The sequence below is a fragment of the Papaver somniferum genome, chromosome 9 (assembly GCF_003573695.1).
Source record: "Papaver somniferum cultivar HN1 chromosome 9, ASM357369v1, whole genome shotgun sequence".
NCBI lineage: Eukaryota > Viridiplantae > Streptophyta > Magnoliopsida > Ranunculales > Papaveraceae > Papaver > Papaver somniferum.
Window position 1 is genome coordinate 54865754 of NC_039366.1, and position 13884 is coordinate 54879637.

Below are 13884 nucleotides of genomic sequence, written 5' to 3' on the forward strand. Positions count from 1 at the left end.
ATTACCTTGATTGAAACATATTCGTAGGAAATTAAATAGGTGTCATGTTGGAGGTTAGGTGTGACTAGTCTCCACTAAGGACTATGAAGTATCTTCTATAAAGAGCTGGCGTTCTACTAGAATATTTACTAGGGAATCTTCTAAAGAGAATTGTGATTCGGCTAGGAGTTCAACATGCGCTTGAATAAAACTGAAGTATGCAACTTTGAGGATATAATTTGTCTCGATTACATTTAGTCGGTATATGATAGTAGGAAAATAATGTAACAAATTAAATCAATGTGCGTTCAGTCTGGATTAGGTCCCGAGTTTTTCTACAAGATTATAGTTTCTCTGTCAAAAAAATCTTGGTGTGTTTGCTTTACTTTTATTTCCACATTGTAATTTATTTTATAATTAAAGTAAAATCAAATAAGTACGTTATCATCCTTGTTGATTACAATCTTAAATAAAAATTATCTAAGGATTGTGTTGTAGGTTCACGAACGAAAAAGTTGGTGATATACTAGGTACCAACTCCTTTCCTTTTCACATATATAGTAACTTAAATAATGTTAAAGATGTAGAGTGAAAAAAGAATAATACATATCTACTCAAAAGAAAAAGAGGTTTATGATAAGAACTCTTCCACGTTATATATTGTGTTTGATTTAATTTCTTGGGAGGAATGTTGACTTCTTGTTTGTTCCGAAGCTATTGCTTTATTAAGTACGCCTCCGCTGATAACGTGTTCTGAAACTATAAAGCAAGAAAGCAAAGAACACACAATAGAATATGAAAAAAGAAATTCTTATTCTTGTCGGCCGGTTAAATAGATCCGGTGAGGCTGGACCAGCCCATGATGGGGTTCGAGCCTAACGGAACGTTCGGGCTTGGGCTGAACATGCGGTGTCCGAACCGAACGTCCTAATACGAGGGCGTAAAAATCCTTCCTCCTTTTACGCGTCTAAGGTTAGTAATGACCATAACCCTTTTCACAGGGCAGTAGAGATCACCCACCTCAGTACACATTATCTTGTAGACGACGTAGTAGAGAGTTGGAAAACTAAGAACTCCCAAAACATCGCTCTGCCAGCGCGGGAAAGAAATAAACACCTACAATGGCGGCAGCATCAGCAATGGCAGCAGCAGCATCAATAGCATTATCATCCTTATCCATATCATCAACTTCATCAATTTTTTCAAAACCTAATCTTAATTGTAGAAACATTAAAAGAATTCCCTTTATTAGGTCTGCCATTTCATCATCTTCAACCTCAAAGAAAACTGAATTTAACATTTCTTTTGGTTCATCTGGAAGTACCACAAAGACCTTAAATCCTAAAGAAGAAAATTCATCAAAAAAATCATCAAAAAGTTTTGAATCATCGTCAACCCCCTCAGTTCCATTTTTAATTCCTTGGATTGTTCGTGGTGAAGATGGGAAACTTCAAATGCAATCTACTCCTCCTGCTCCATTACTTCATGCTATGGCTACTGCAAATACATCCACTCCTACCAAGAAGAAGAAGAAAGTCAGTGCTACTAAAGGGATTTTGACTTCTGTACCTAAACATTCAAAGGCTGCAAGAAGGTTTTATAATGAGAATTTTAGAGATCCTCCTCAACGTATAAGTAAAGTTCTTGCTGCTGCTGGAGGTAAATTTTCCCCAATTACAACTCCATGGTTTCTATGACATTTTTTTGGATGATTTTAGCCCTAATTTTGTTCAATTAGTAATTAGGGGTTTTGAATTGAATATTTCTTTTTGTTAGTGGCATCAAGGCGGAAATGCGAAGAGCTAGTTTTTGATGGCCGTGTAACCGTCAATGGTTCTGTTTGTAACACTCCTCAGGTATCTTTTGTTTAACTGCGTCTTTCCGATACATTGAGCTGATTTATTAAGTATAAGTATTGGTTGTGTGGTTTGTAGACTAAAGTAGACCTGGCAAAGGATAATATATACGTTAATGGAAACCGCATTTCTAAGAAGCTTCCTCCAAAGGTGTATTTAGCTCTTAATAAACCAAAAGGGTTAGTTCTCATCCTTTTCGCATAATACTTGGACTCATTATACTCTATTTTGCTTTGTTCTGCTCATTAATTTTGAGGTGTTGAAGTTCAATTTTGTCTAACATTTCGTTAAAAAAATGTAGTTATATTTGTTCTAATGTGGATAAGGAGTTGAAATCTGTCTTTGCATTGCTTGATGATTACTGGAAGGGTTGGGTATGTCCGAGTTTCAAATATAAGCTTAAGTTTCCCTCCATGTTCTCTTAAGATGCATTCTGAATTATGAGATTTTTTAAAACATTACTCTTTATTAGCTCTTTTGTTGTACTTATACAGAAGTGTAACTTAGTTGGTTGCATTTTCAGAGTAAACAAAATACAGGGTTGCCAAGGCCTCGGCTATTCACTGTCGGTAGACTTGATGTTGCCACTACTGGGCTGATTATTGTTACTAATGATGGTAATTTCTGGAATACTTATTGGTGCTCACTAATCTGTATCTTGCATTGGAGCTATTGATTTGACAGTGAAAATTAATTGAGCTATAGAAGAAAAATTAGTGGAAGAATTATTCGTATTGCACTATTAAATTATATATTTTAATTGGTGCTAATAAAAAACCTTTATTTTCCCGATTTTATCAGGGGATTTCGCTCAAAAACTTTCACATCCTTCATCCAACTTAACAAAAGAGTAAGATTGCACCCATTCCTATATTCCTTTTCTCATACAATCAACTTTGCTAGCCAAAAGGTTTGAGTGCCTTTTTTGCACTAGGTTTTTTGATGGATTTTATCGAAGCTATTATTGGTGTTAAATACAAAGGTCTACCACCAGTTTGTGATATTTTGTACATTTGTTGTTCCCAACTATTTGTGTACTTTTTGAATTCAAACTATCGGTTTAGTGGCACTCTAATAGTTTATCCTGGGATCTGAGCAGTAACATATTGTAAACGCAGATACATTGCTGCCGTTGAAGGTGTTGTTAGTAAACGACAGTTAGTAACCATCAGTGAAGGTACAGTTATTGATGGTGCCAAATGTATACCTGATGCTGTAGAGTTACTACCGCAACAGCCAAATATATCTAGATCTCGGCTTCGAATTGTGGTACGTTAGACTCGCCAGTATCATTTAACTAGTGTCTGTGTACATTTTTGTTGAATTTGACACTTATTTTATATTCCTTTTTCATTAAAAACATGATTGAGACAACTGAATCCATTTATATGTTCCTATAGGTACATGAAGGGAGAAATCATGAAGTCCGAGAACTTGTGAAGAATGCTGGACTTAAGGTATGCTGTTTATTGAACAAGCAGGATTCTTGTTTTCTATTTTTATGCAATTTCTTACTTAAAGTTGGGACTGGCATAAGATATCTATGGATCCCTTCTTACCTATATCATATGTTTTACCATGTTCTGGAAAAAACCCTTCAGAAATGGTTGGATTTTTGGATTCTAACATCTCTACCAGTTGTAGATTTGTTACATGTTTTGGTTATGCTACTTTCAATCTAAACTAGGCCATTTAAACTAGTTCTGTTACTTAGAAAATTGTATGGAGTGGTTAGGATTCTACATTGGATTTTGTCCTGTAACTGTGTTGTTAAGTGTCTTCGTGAAGGTTGTCTGTTTCAAAAATTTGAAATGTGTGTGATGATTGGAAACCTCCTGGTCAGTCCTGTAACCGATCATAGTCCTGTAATCTATCCTGTCTTTGAAATCAATGGAACTGAGGCTTGCCTTAAAAAAAAGAAGAGAAATGAGGCTAGAGGTTACTTAGGAATGTTCTCAGCTAGTCAGCTTATTGAAAAATTTGGTTTCTTAACATCATATTTTCAGGCTTAAAACGTACAAGCTAAACTTTTGTAACTCATGGTTTTAATTATCCCCTTAGAACTTATCTTCAAAAGAAATTGCAATTAATGTATCAAATCAAGTAACTTCAATTATTTTGATCTTCAGAAAAAGTAAAACATATACTACTATTTGCCAAGACCTACACCAGTGTTATGTTGTGTATAAGCATTAGTGACGTTAAGTCGTTAACACTTTTACAATAGATTCTTGAACAGTTATTTTTCTTGGCTAGGCGTTCTTACAATTATCCATGTACACCTTGCCTATATACAGTATGAATCCGAAACTGTTTTTTTTTTAAATTCTAGCTAATTCTTGTCCTTTGTCAGATCCACTGTCTGAAGCGTCTGCGGATAGGAGGTTATAGACTTCCCTCAGACCTTGGGTAATCCTTTTTTTAACTTCCATTCTGGGAACTTTCGATTTGGGATTCTTCACAATATGCACAAGTCATATGTCTCCACTTCGCTTAATGCTCCACACTTACCTACTGTGTTGTTGTTTCAGGCTCGGGAAATACCTCGAGTTAAAACAAGGGGACCTCAAATCATTGACTGGTGGGAGGAGCTAAAGAGGGTTTCTGCTCAATGCCCTTATTGCTGGTATCCACTTCGATTGACCGCAGTTTCACAGCTCTCTTTGTCAGAGATTGTTTAGCTGGTATCCGGAAAGGCCCCCTCTACTTTATAATCTTAGTGTGGAAGGAAGGTTCAGTCAGTATTGTTCTCCGATCCATCCTCAATTCCAGTACGTAATCCATGTTTATATATTGTAAATGTCAGGCAAACATGTATTCAAGAGTCGATTAAGCGGAGACGAGAGTCCACCAGAAATTTATAGTGGGATAAGGCTCTTAAGATTTGTATCACGATTTTTTGTTTGGAGAGCTAGGTATTCTACCAACACAAAAATTTCTTCATGATTTTTCTGTTGTTTGTCAATGAAGACTAATAATAGATCCAGTCATCCACTTGCGACATTTGTATGGTCAACCCATAATCTCTGAGATGTCTGTCTGTTGAGATGCAGGGTGTTGTCCCCCTACAGGTGTAGAAAACCAGCACTCGTTGAATTTTGTTCACTTGGATTGTTTTTGACGTTGCACTCTCTCCACTAATGAAATAAGGGTTTTGACGTAAACAACTCAACCCCATCGATTAAGATAAAAAAGGAAAAAAAACACTAATTAAAAGACGCGGGAACTGATCTTCTCCTCTTCTTTGAAAACCCTATTTGGTCGTTTATTTGTTTATTTTGTAAAATACTTATTATAATATTAGTCTATTAAGTTTGATCGTGCCGGCATCAACTCAATGGAGTGCCAATGCAGTCCTTTTCTTCTTCTTAATCATTTTCATCTTTCTAATCATCGTTTTTCTTCTCATTTTCTTCCATTTCTAAAGGAAGATTATACAAAGGCAGTTCCGATTCTGCAAAGCATTGAAATTTCAGTTTTTTAAGAGTTGGGGTGGGGAAGGGAAGAAGGGAGATGGCGTCAAATTCTGGCCCCAAATCTCTGAATCGTAGCCAAAACAATGGCAGTAGTAATAATAATAGTATTAATTCAGACAAACAGGTTATTCATTTTACTTCTTCCTCCAAGAACAGCTCTGGGCATCCTCCCGTTCGTTCAAAGCCAAATTCTGCTAAGCGCTCTGTAACTCCTAATTCCAGAGCGGCTAACCCCAACAACAACGATGACTCAGGTAATTTTTTTTTGATCTTTTATTAGTACTGCTTATAGAGAATAATTATTATTGGGTGCTCTAGAAAGTACTTTGTTTCTCCAAGTATGTATAGACATTTAAGTTATATGTTTCCATTGCCTTCAAATGCTGAATTGGGCAGTAGTATCATAACTAAACTAGATTATTGGCACCATTACCATATCCAACAATTCAAGGCATTTCTGGGATTGTTCTGATTCTGTCTTTGTTCTTCTATAGTGAAGAAATAAGGATGGATTACGAAGAATTGAACATCAAATATGTTCTTAGGACAAATTCAATAGAATGAGAAATTATAACCATATTACTCTGAAGGTTGTTGGAAACCGTGTTTTTTTTTTTAACAGAGCCTGCAAGAGTCCGAGTAGCCGTCAGAGTTCGGCCTAGGGATGCGGAAGATCTTAATTCTGAAGCTGACTATGCTGATTGTGTTGAACTACAACCCGAGGTATTTTTATATTTGTGAAGAATAGAGTTTTTTTTGCATTTTTGGTGATGTTGATTCTTGTTTTTTTTTTCCTTTGTGATTAGATACAGAAATAAATTTGTTGACAAGCGTTTGTTTTTGGTTGTTGTCTGTAGCTCAAGAGGCTGAAACTGAGAAAAAACAATTGGAATGCTGATTCTTATAAATTTGATGAAGTCTTTACAGATAGTGCGTCTCAAAGGCGCGTGTATGAGGTTGTAGCAAAACCTGTTGTGGAGGTAAGTGATGATAATGGATTGTGATTTTCCACATAATTTAGTTGGTTTCCCTTATGTTAATATTTGATTAAATAGACTACTACTTAATAACGGGTACCTGAATTAGGTTTGGGCATGCTTAACATTTTGATATACTTTTGCAGAGTGTGATAAATGGGTATAACGGGACCATAATGGCATACGGTCAAACAGGTACTGGTAAAACATATACGATGGGTCGACTGGGTAAACATGATCCATCCGAGCGTGGTATTATGGTTAGATCCCTGGAAGATATACTTGCCAACACTTCTCCTACCCTTGATACTGTGGAAATCTCTTATTTACAGGTACTACATTTTGTTTTTCTATGATTGGACATTAGAATTTAAGATTCTGTTACACATAACTGAATAACTTAGAACAGGGAAAAGACTACTTGAAACATGGCTTTACTTTGCCCTCTTATTCCTCACTAGTAATATGTAATCCTGGCACCAAGATACTCCCTCCGTTCCTAATTAATAGGCTGGTTTTGTTTTTAGAGAAAATTAATGAAATTAAGAGAACTAATCATTGAAAGTGCTCCTCATGACACTTGTCAATAAAAGAAGTGAAGTGAAATTGTCCTCATGACACTTGTCGGCAAAAGAAGTAAAGTGAGCTGTTCCACATGACACTTGTCACCAAAAGAAGTTAAAAGAAAAGTGGTCCCAGAAAACTAAAGTAACATTTGACTTTACCAATTAGGAAACCAGCCTATTTTTTTTGAAACATCTATTTATAGAAACCAACCTATTATTTAGGAACGGAGGGAGTAGTACATATTGGGTAATGAGCATCCACGATTCTTGATAAACTGAGTGAGTAAAAATGTGATACCAACAGCTTAATCTTGTTGACTGATAATATAAATAAATCATTTTCCTTGTTTCAGCTTGCTTATGATCCCATTTAGAAAACATTGATCCTGTATGGCAGTCTGTTTTTCCTTTGGTCCTCTAATTCTCATTATAACTGTGTTTGCGACTCTAGTTGTACTTAGAATCTATACAAGATTTGTTAGCACCAGAAAAGAACAATATTCCTATTGCCGAGGACCCCAAGACTGGTGAAGTGTCCTTGCCCGGTGCTGCGGTAGTGAAAATTAGGGATCTGGATCAATTTTTGCAGCTAGTACAAATTGGCGAGTCGAACCGCCATGCAGCAAATACAAAGATGAATACAGAATCTTCACGTAGTCATGCCATTCTTATGGTAAGCACCATGTAGATGTATGGTAGTTGTGATCTTTCTTTTGCTTTCCTTTCTAAGCTCTTTCATTTTGACCTTTTATTTTCATCTGTAGGTTTATATACAAAGATCGTCCCTGGGAAAAGCGGATACTGACTCTCCTCGAGATAGGGACTCCAAAAGAAATACGGGCAATGCCATGAATACTCTTCATAAAAGCAAGCTGCTGATTGTGGATCTTGCAGGATCCGAGAGAATAGCCAAATCTGGTATGTTTTCAACTTCAACTTCAGTTTCAGTATAATGAACTCCCACTGGTTTAACAGCTCTAAATTCGTCAGATAGAAACTCTCAGGCGATAAGTTTCATGTGTGGTTGCACTGCTTAACCATTGTTTGCATTGTGCATCATGGTTGTGAAATGGGTATTCTTAGAATTTGGAAAGCTATCACGGAGAGACTGCGTTTATCTTATAATTGCCAGCAAGCATTAAGCTCCATATTTTACCAATTAGCATGTTCTCAGTTCATTATATTCTCATTTTGCAGGAGCTGAAGGTCACATGCTTGAAGAGACTAAATTCATTAATCTTTCTCTCACTTCTCTGGGAAAGTGCATCAATGCGTTAGCTGAGAATAGTTCACATATACCTACAAGAGATTCTAAGCTTACAAGAATGCTTCGTGATTCATTTGGAGGTTGTAGAAAACACCGAAGGAACTATAATAATTTGCAATAATTATAGTAAACGTTCCATTATAATACACTTTTCTCTGTTTATCACTTTCTTGCAAACTCACCACCAAAAGTTTTGGCCCAGTTTACATCATCTCTTTCTTATGGAAGCCTACCAGCTTCTGAACTCTTACCGGGTATTTTCTGCCTGATAAAATATTGGTCACCGATCATTCAAATATCACAGCATGCTACTGCGGCTAAGATCATAAGCAAGAAGTTTCAAACATATGACTTGAGCTTTCTTGGTAGTCTGTCAGCATATTTTTGGTTTCATTATTTACTGATTTTTTTTTTCTGAAGCAATGCCCTTGGAAATCTCACAAGTCGACTAATGTTACTATGCCATTCTCTTTCAAGTTCGCAGACTAATAGAAACTTGTCATTCAACCTCTTATCAAACAGGATCTGCTAGGACATCACTTATAATAACAATAGGACCATCAGCACGTCATCATGCGGAAACCTCTAGCACGATTATGTTTGGACAGCGGGTAAGTACTATCTAACTTGAGTTCTTTGATATTGTTACATTTCTTTGAGTACTTTGATACTGATTAGGAGAGACCATTATAAACTTTTAGAAGATTTCATGTGGTATTAGTGTAGGCAAGATTGCTTGGGGAATTGTTAATTGACTGTATTGATCATTAATAGGAAGTCAATGTTACACCTCTTTTTCCCCACCAAATACATACAGTAACAGCGTGAAAAGTTTATCACTCGTATGGCGTAACGTTATTTGGAGTCAGTCTCAACCAACTTTGGCGAACACAACTAAAATGTCCTATTTTATTGAAAAGTTTTATGAGGATAGATATTTTGTCGAAGAATGCCTTTCCATATTTCTTAGTTTCTGTCTGGTGCAGGCTATGAAAGTGGTGAACATGTTGAAGCTCAAGGAAGAATTTGATTATGAAAGTCTATGTCGGAAACTGGAGAATCAGGTCGACTATCTTATTGCAGAAAATGAGAGACAACAAAAAATGAGAGAAGATGACAAGGAGGAGATCGAAAAGAAGCTGGTAGAGTACAGGAACTCCTTTGCGGAAGTAGAGAATAGCTTAGATGCACGATGTCAGGTAAATTTTGTTGGATATGCGTAGCTAGTCCTTTCGGCTATTGCAGAAGATATTGTAATATGTTTAGGTCTGTACAAGTGTATCAATGACTTGCCCTGTACTACATGCATATCCTGATTACTTTGTTACTTGCCTGCAGTTGTTTGAAAATGAAAATAAACATTTGGTATCAGAGAATCAGAGACTTTTGGATGAATTGAAGCTTCAGAAAGATCGTAATGATGTGATGCATGACCAAGTTGCACGCCTGGAAATGAGTTTAAAACAAAGCAAGGTATGTCTCTTTTCCGACAACTAGGTCCTTAAATTCTTATTCCGTTGCAAGTGCATTATTAATATTCTTGTCCTTATAACTTCTTCCAGCAGTTTACAAAAAAAGTTGCTCTTCAGGGTTTACTTATGTTTCTAAATTGTTTTCTCTCCTCCATGAGTCCAAGCTCTGAAGCTACGTTTATTGTGTTTTTTTTTGTTTTATTTTTTTTGGTGTTGCTAGCAAAATCAGCTTGAAGGCTCTTCTTATCAGAAAATGCTTGTTGACACTACTCAAATGTATGAGAAGAAAATAGCAGAGCTGATGGAGCAAATTGAAGATGAGCACTCCCAGATTGAAAGGGCACAAGATCAATTAGCCAAAGTCAAACAAATGCTAAGTGATCATCAAAAATCTAAAGAGGTTAATCTCATGTTTAGTTCTTTCTGTGTTTGTTTTACTGAAATTTGAATCTTAACCAATTTATAACTTCTGAATTGAAAATTCCACTTCTCTTCAGCTTCAGGGAAAACAAGAGATTGATGATCTCAAGGAGAAGTTGCAAAAAATGTGTCAGGTGCATAACAAAACTGTAAATGATTTCCAATCCTTGAAAACAGAAAATGTGGAGCTAGTATCGGAGAAGGTACAGTGACATGGTATCACTTGTTTTCTAGAATTATCAGTTGATGGACAAAACTATATGATTATTTGACCTAGTGGTTAATTTTGTGTTCTGCACAAACTTTGTATTGACACCAAAGTTTCATATTCAGGCAATGTTAAGTGAAGACCTTCAAAAACTGAATCAAAAGTTGTCAGTCGAAGAGAAGCAAAGAAAGCACATGGAAGATGAATTTTACAAACTAAAAAAGATGGTAACTGAGAGGGGCAATGACAATGAGGTAGGTGGTTCAGTTGCGTGATTTAGTACGACATTCTTGGAATGTGCATTTCAAGTCTTAAATGGTTTAACACTCTCCAGGATAAAAGTTCGATCATGAAAGAAAATAATGGGAAAGTACATCCAGGATATGGAAACTCATTGAGTTTGAGCAGGTCATTCCAACAACGAGAAGCAATACCAAGGGTTTCAAAGATATTTGAGGAAGGTCAGATGAATATGAACTTGAAATTCATAAATAGAATCATTATGTTAATGCAACTTCTCGAATGATCCTGAATACAAATTTGTTTTGACAATAACATATACAGTTGGTCTTGAAAAGACAATCGCGATGTTAAAATCTCAGGACTTGGACGTCCAAATTCATGCTGTGAAAGCAGTTGCAAACCTTGCTGCTGAAGGTACGAGATCATTAATGTCAGTGATTTTCATAAGATCATTAGGGTAGTCAGGGTGGTCAGGGTTGATCTTCTGGCAATTGAATAATTTCAACACTCAGACATATGCTAATTAAGGCATTATTTGCAGATTCAAATCAGGAGAAGATTGTTGAGGAAGGGGGCCTAGATGCTCTTCTCATGCTTTTAGGATCGTCAGATAATACGACAATTCATCGAGTTGCTTCTGGTGCAATCGCCAACTTGGCCATGAGTGGTACACCTTCGAGCACCTATATATGTGTATCAAGGAATCAATGTTTTTCCCAGAAACTAAAACTTTCTGTCAACTAATTTTCAGAAAAGAATCAAGGACTAATAATGAGCAAAGGAGGTGCTCATTTATTGGCAAATATAGCGTCCAAAACAGATGATGCACAAACACTTCGAATGGTTGCTGGAGCGATTGCAAATCTATGTGGAAATCGTAAGCTGATTATAAACACTGCTTTTCCTAACATATGTTTACATACCTTCTAAATTGGAACCTGTTAACTGACAACAAAAAGGAGATGGGGAGTTTCATGTAGGCATGAGCTTTCTTATGCACCTCTTTTCCCCAATCTCTCCTTTGAATCTTGTATCCTTCATTTTCGAAGTGATTTGCAAGGATTGGCAGGATTACATACTAATGCACAGTTTGTACCCTCACAGAGAAATTACATGCGTCGCTGAAAGAAGATGGTGCTATTAAGGCACTCTTGGGAATGGGTGGATCAGGGAATAGCGATGTCATAGCTCAGATTGCCAGAGGAATGGCAAACTTCGCAAAATGTGAATCTCGAGGAACAGTTCAAGGTTTGCCGTGTTACCTCTCCCCTCTTAACGAAAATATAATGTTATTAATTTGCGTTTCTTTTATGGCCTTAGCAAAGACTAAGCTATATTCTGTTGCAGGATACAGAAAGGGCCGTTCTCTTCTTTTTGAGGATGGTGCACTTGCATGGTTGATCGATAACTGTGCTATAAATTCATCCTCAACACGACGGCATATTGAACTTGCTCTTTGCCACCTAGCTCAAAATGGTAATCTAACTGCATGTTCTTTGTCTTACCTTGTCATATTGTTCTGAAACATTGTTTACACTTTACCTACAGTTTTTTATTGGTCAAGGAAAGAAATAGAAGAAGTTAGTAAGGTAACTATAACCGACTACTTTTTTGCAGATGACAATGCACCAGATTTTGTATCTAGTGGCTCAGTTAAAGAATTAGTGCGAATATCTTCTGAATCCACACGAGAAGATATCCGAAATTTAGCGAAGAAGACTCTGAAATTGAACCCAATGTTTCAATCTGAGATGGTATGCTAACATTTTTGATGAACCATTTTAACAAAAATACAGCCAAATCCAGCGAAAGATTTCCCATGTATAGAATTGGTCATAGATCTGTGTACTCATAAAGTTATTATTAGTTTACCACTACATCTACATGACCATAATTTCCCCCCTCCACATTTCACTTGTTTAACACTCGGTACACTACTAACCCAGCTTTTAGTTGGCATATGAAGTCAATGAAGGATATAATCATTATTCTTGCAACCTGAACACTTAGGAAAAACAGAATATAAGTCTTCAAGTGCTTTAATGTTTGATGAAGGTGCTAGCTCTTATTTCCATCCATGCAAAGTTCCAAATCAACTTCTTACGTATCTGAATATTTGGTACTACATATATCAGTATCAGACCTCTCAATTTATCCAATCTAATTAATGGATCCGGTGGTGAACATGGTTTTCTTTTGTATATTGATTCAATAGCCCCCATGGAATTTGGCTCTGATGATAACAACTGCTTTGTCTAGCGGTAATCTATGTAGTGATGGTCCAACATTGTGGTCTTCCTCTCATTCTTGCATCTTAAAGGTTAAATACCCAAGTTCCAAAAATTCTCGAATTGTCGATGTTTAAATGGCTGAAATGACAAGGGTACCAACTACCAAGTACACCACAATCTTTTCAATATCAACCTATAGGTCCGATACCTTGCGTGATTTAATATAGACAGAGATTGTCAAGAAGATAGCAAACCACAAGGTACACACTTGGTATATAGCTACTAGTTCGAAACCGAGCCTAACCATAGGGATCAACCCAAGTGTTGGATTAACGTATAATGTATTTACTTTCAATTACAATTAAAGCAATAATTAATTGCGGAAAGTAAAAGTAAAGACACAAGAAGATTTTGTTAACGAGGAAACCGCATATGCAGAAAAATCCCAGGACCTAGTCCAGATTTTAATGCTCTCAGAATTAAACCGCTATGTAAAGACTATTCTATCAACTTCATATAGTCGAAGATAAGGAGCGTTCTACTTCCTAGATCTCAAACAGAAAAATAGACATCCGATATCTCTTGTATAAGGTCTATTTTTGAATAAAACTATCAATTATTATTTATGAATAAAATTATTGTTTTATAATTTTTGTGTGATAATTTCCGATCACATAGCTTGTGAATGAATGTTTATATATTTTTGCTATGTATTTTCGGTTTATGAGATGTCTGATTTCGGTTATCATTAACCTTAATATTCGATCTCATATGGTGAAACCCTTATGATTTGTGTGGCTTTTTGATTTAGCGGGATTAAGTTCTAGCCCATGTTGGTAGGATTTATCAAAGGATCATAAGGTGTTCCGATTGAAACTCATATGTAAAAATTCACAATATGTTAAATCAATTTGTGTTTACATGAGTTCTGTTTAGCATAACATATGTGTTTCGGGTTTTCAACTTCTGCTATTGGCACGCATTAGTTGAAACCGTTTCAATCTTTCTCTGGTAAAGGTTGCTTTTGTTGTTGTTCTTTTGTTCTTGCGAAAGGATGACAACACACTGGGGGAGAGTAGTTCTTATTTGAACTTGCGCTTAATGATATATCTTTCTGGGGAGTAGTGGTTGCGGAAATTGAGGTAACGATTTTGTTAGTTAATCGTTTTCCTGTTTAAGAAAACCCTGT

The 13884-nt window shown here is 36.2% G+C and overlaps 2 protein-coding genes across 2 annotated transcripts; both read left to right on the forward strand.

Annotated features, from left to right (window-relative positions):
- The first annotated feature begins 1020 nt into the window (after window positions 1-1020).
- LOC113313946 (putative ribosomal large subunit pseudouridine synthase SVR1, chloroplastic) lies at window positions 1021-4838 on the forward strand. Its single transcript, XM_026562718.1, has 10 exons — window positions 1021-1638; window positions 1756-1835; window positions 1914-2014; window positions 2137-2209; window positions 2359-2452; window positions 2637-2685; window positions 2954-3104; window positions 3236-3292; window positions 4189-4244; window positions 4367-4838. The coding sequence occupies exons 1-10, from the start codon at window positions 1101-1103 to the stop codon at window positions 4428-4430; spliced, it is 1263 nt and encodes a 420-aa protein (XP_026418503.1). The 5' UTR covers window positions 1021-1100; the 3' UTR covers window positions 4431-4838.
- A 499-nt stretch (window positions 4839-5337) lies between these two features.
- On the forward strand, window positions 5338-12430 carry LOC113313322 (kinesin-like protein KIN-UC). Its single transcript, XM_026562083.1, has 20 exons — window positions 5338-5565; window positions 5934-6034; window positions 6169-6291; window positions 6435-6620; window positions 7306-7527; window positions 7619-7772; window positions 8052-8201; window positions 8644-8732; window positions 9108-9320; window positions 9460-9594; window positions 9814-9993; window positions 10091-10216; window positions 10347-10475; window positions 10556-10682; window positions 10786-10878; window positions 11006-11131; window positions 11216-11341; window positions 11569-11712; window positions 11812-11940; window positions 12082-12430. The coding sequence occupies exons 1-20, from the start codon at window positions 5349-5351 to the stop codon at window positions 12225-12227; spliced, it is 2916 nt and encodes a 971-aa protein (XP_026417868.1). The 5' UTR covers window positions 5338-5348; the 3' UTR covers window positions 12228-12430.
- Window positions 12431-13884: the final 1454 nt, after the last annotated feature.

What these genes read in the sequence shown, in the direction of transcription:
- LOC113313946 (XM_026562718.1), top strand. Translation starts at nt 1,101, where the DNA reads ATGGCGGCAGCATCAGCAATGGCAGCAGCAGCATCAATAGCATTATCA. An exon ending in AGTTCTTGCTGCTGCTGGAG is followed by an intron (nt 1,639 to 1,755) that starts GTAAATTTTCCC and finishes TCTTTTTGTTAG; the next exon opens with TGGCATCAAGGCGGAAATGC. An exon ending in ATGATTACTGGAAGGGTTGG is followed by an intron (nt 2,210 to 2,358) that starts GTATGTCCGAGT and finishes TTGCATTTTCAG; the next exon opens with AGTAAACAAAATACAGGGTT.
- LOC113313322 (XM_026562083.1), top strand. Translation starts at nt 5,349, where the DNA reads ATGGCGTCAAATTCTGGCCCCAAATCTCTGAATCGTAGCCAAAACAAT. An exon ending in CGATTATGTTTGGACAGCGG is followed by an intron (nt 8,733 to 9,107) that starts GTAAGTACTATC and finishes TGTCTGGTGCAG; the next exon opens with GCTATGAAAGTGGTGAACAT. An exon ending in AGAGGGGCAATGACAATGAG is followed by an intron (nt 10,476 to 10,555) that starts GTAGGTGGTTCA and finishes AACACTCTCCAG; the next exon opens with GATAAAAGTTCGATCATGAA.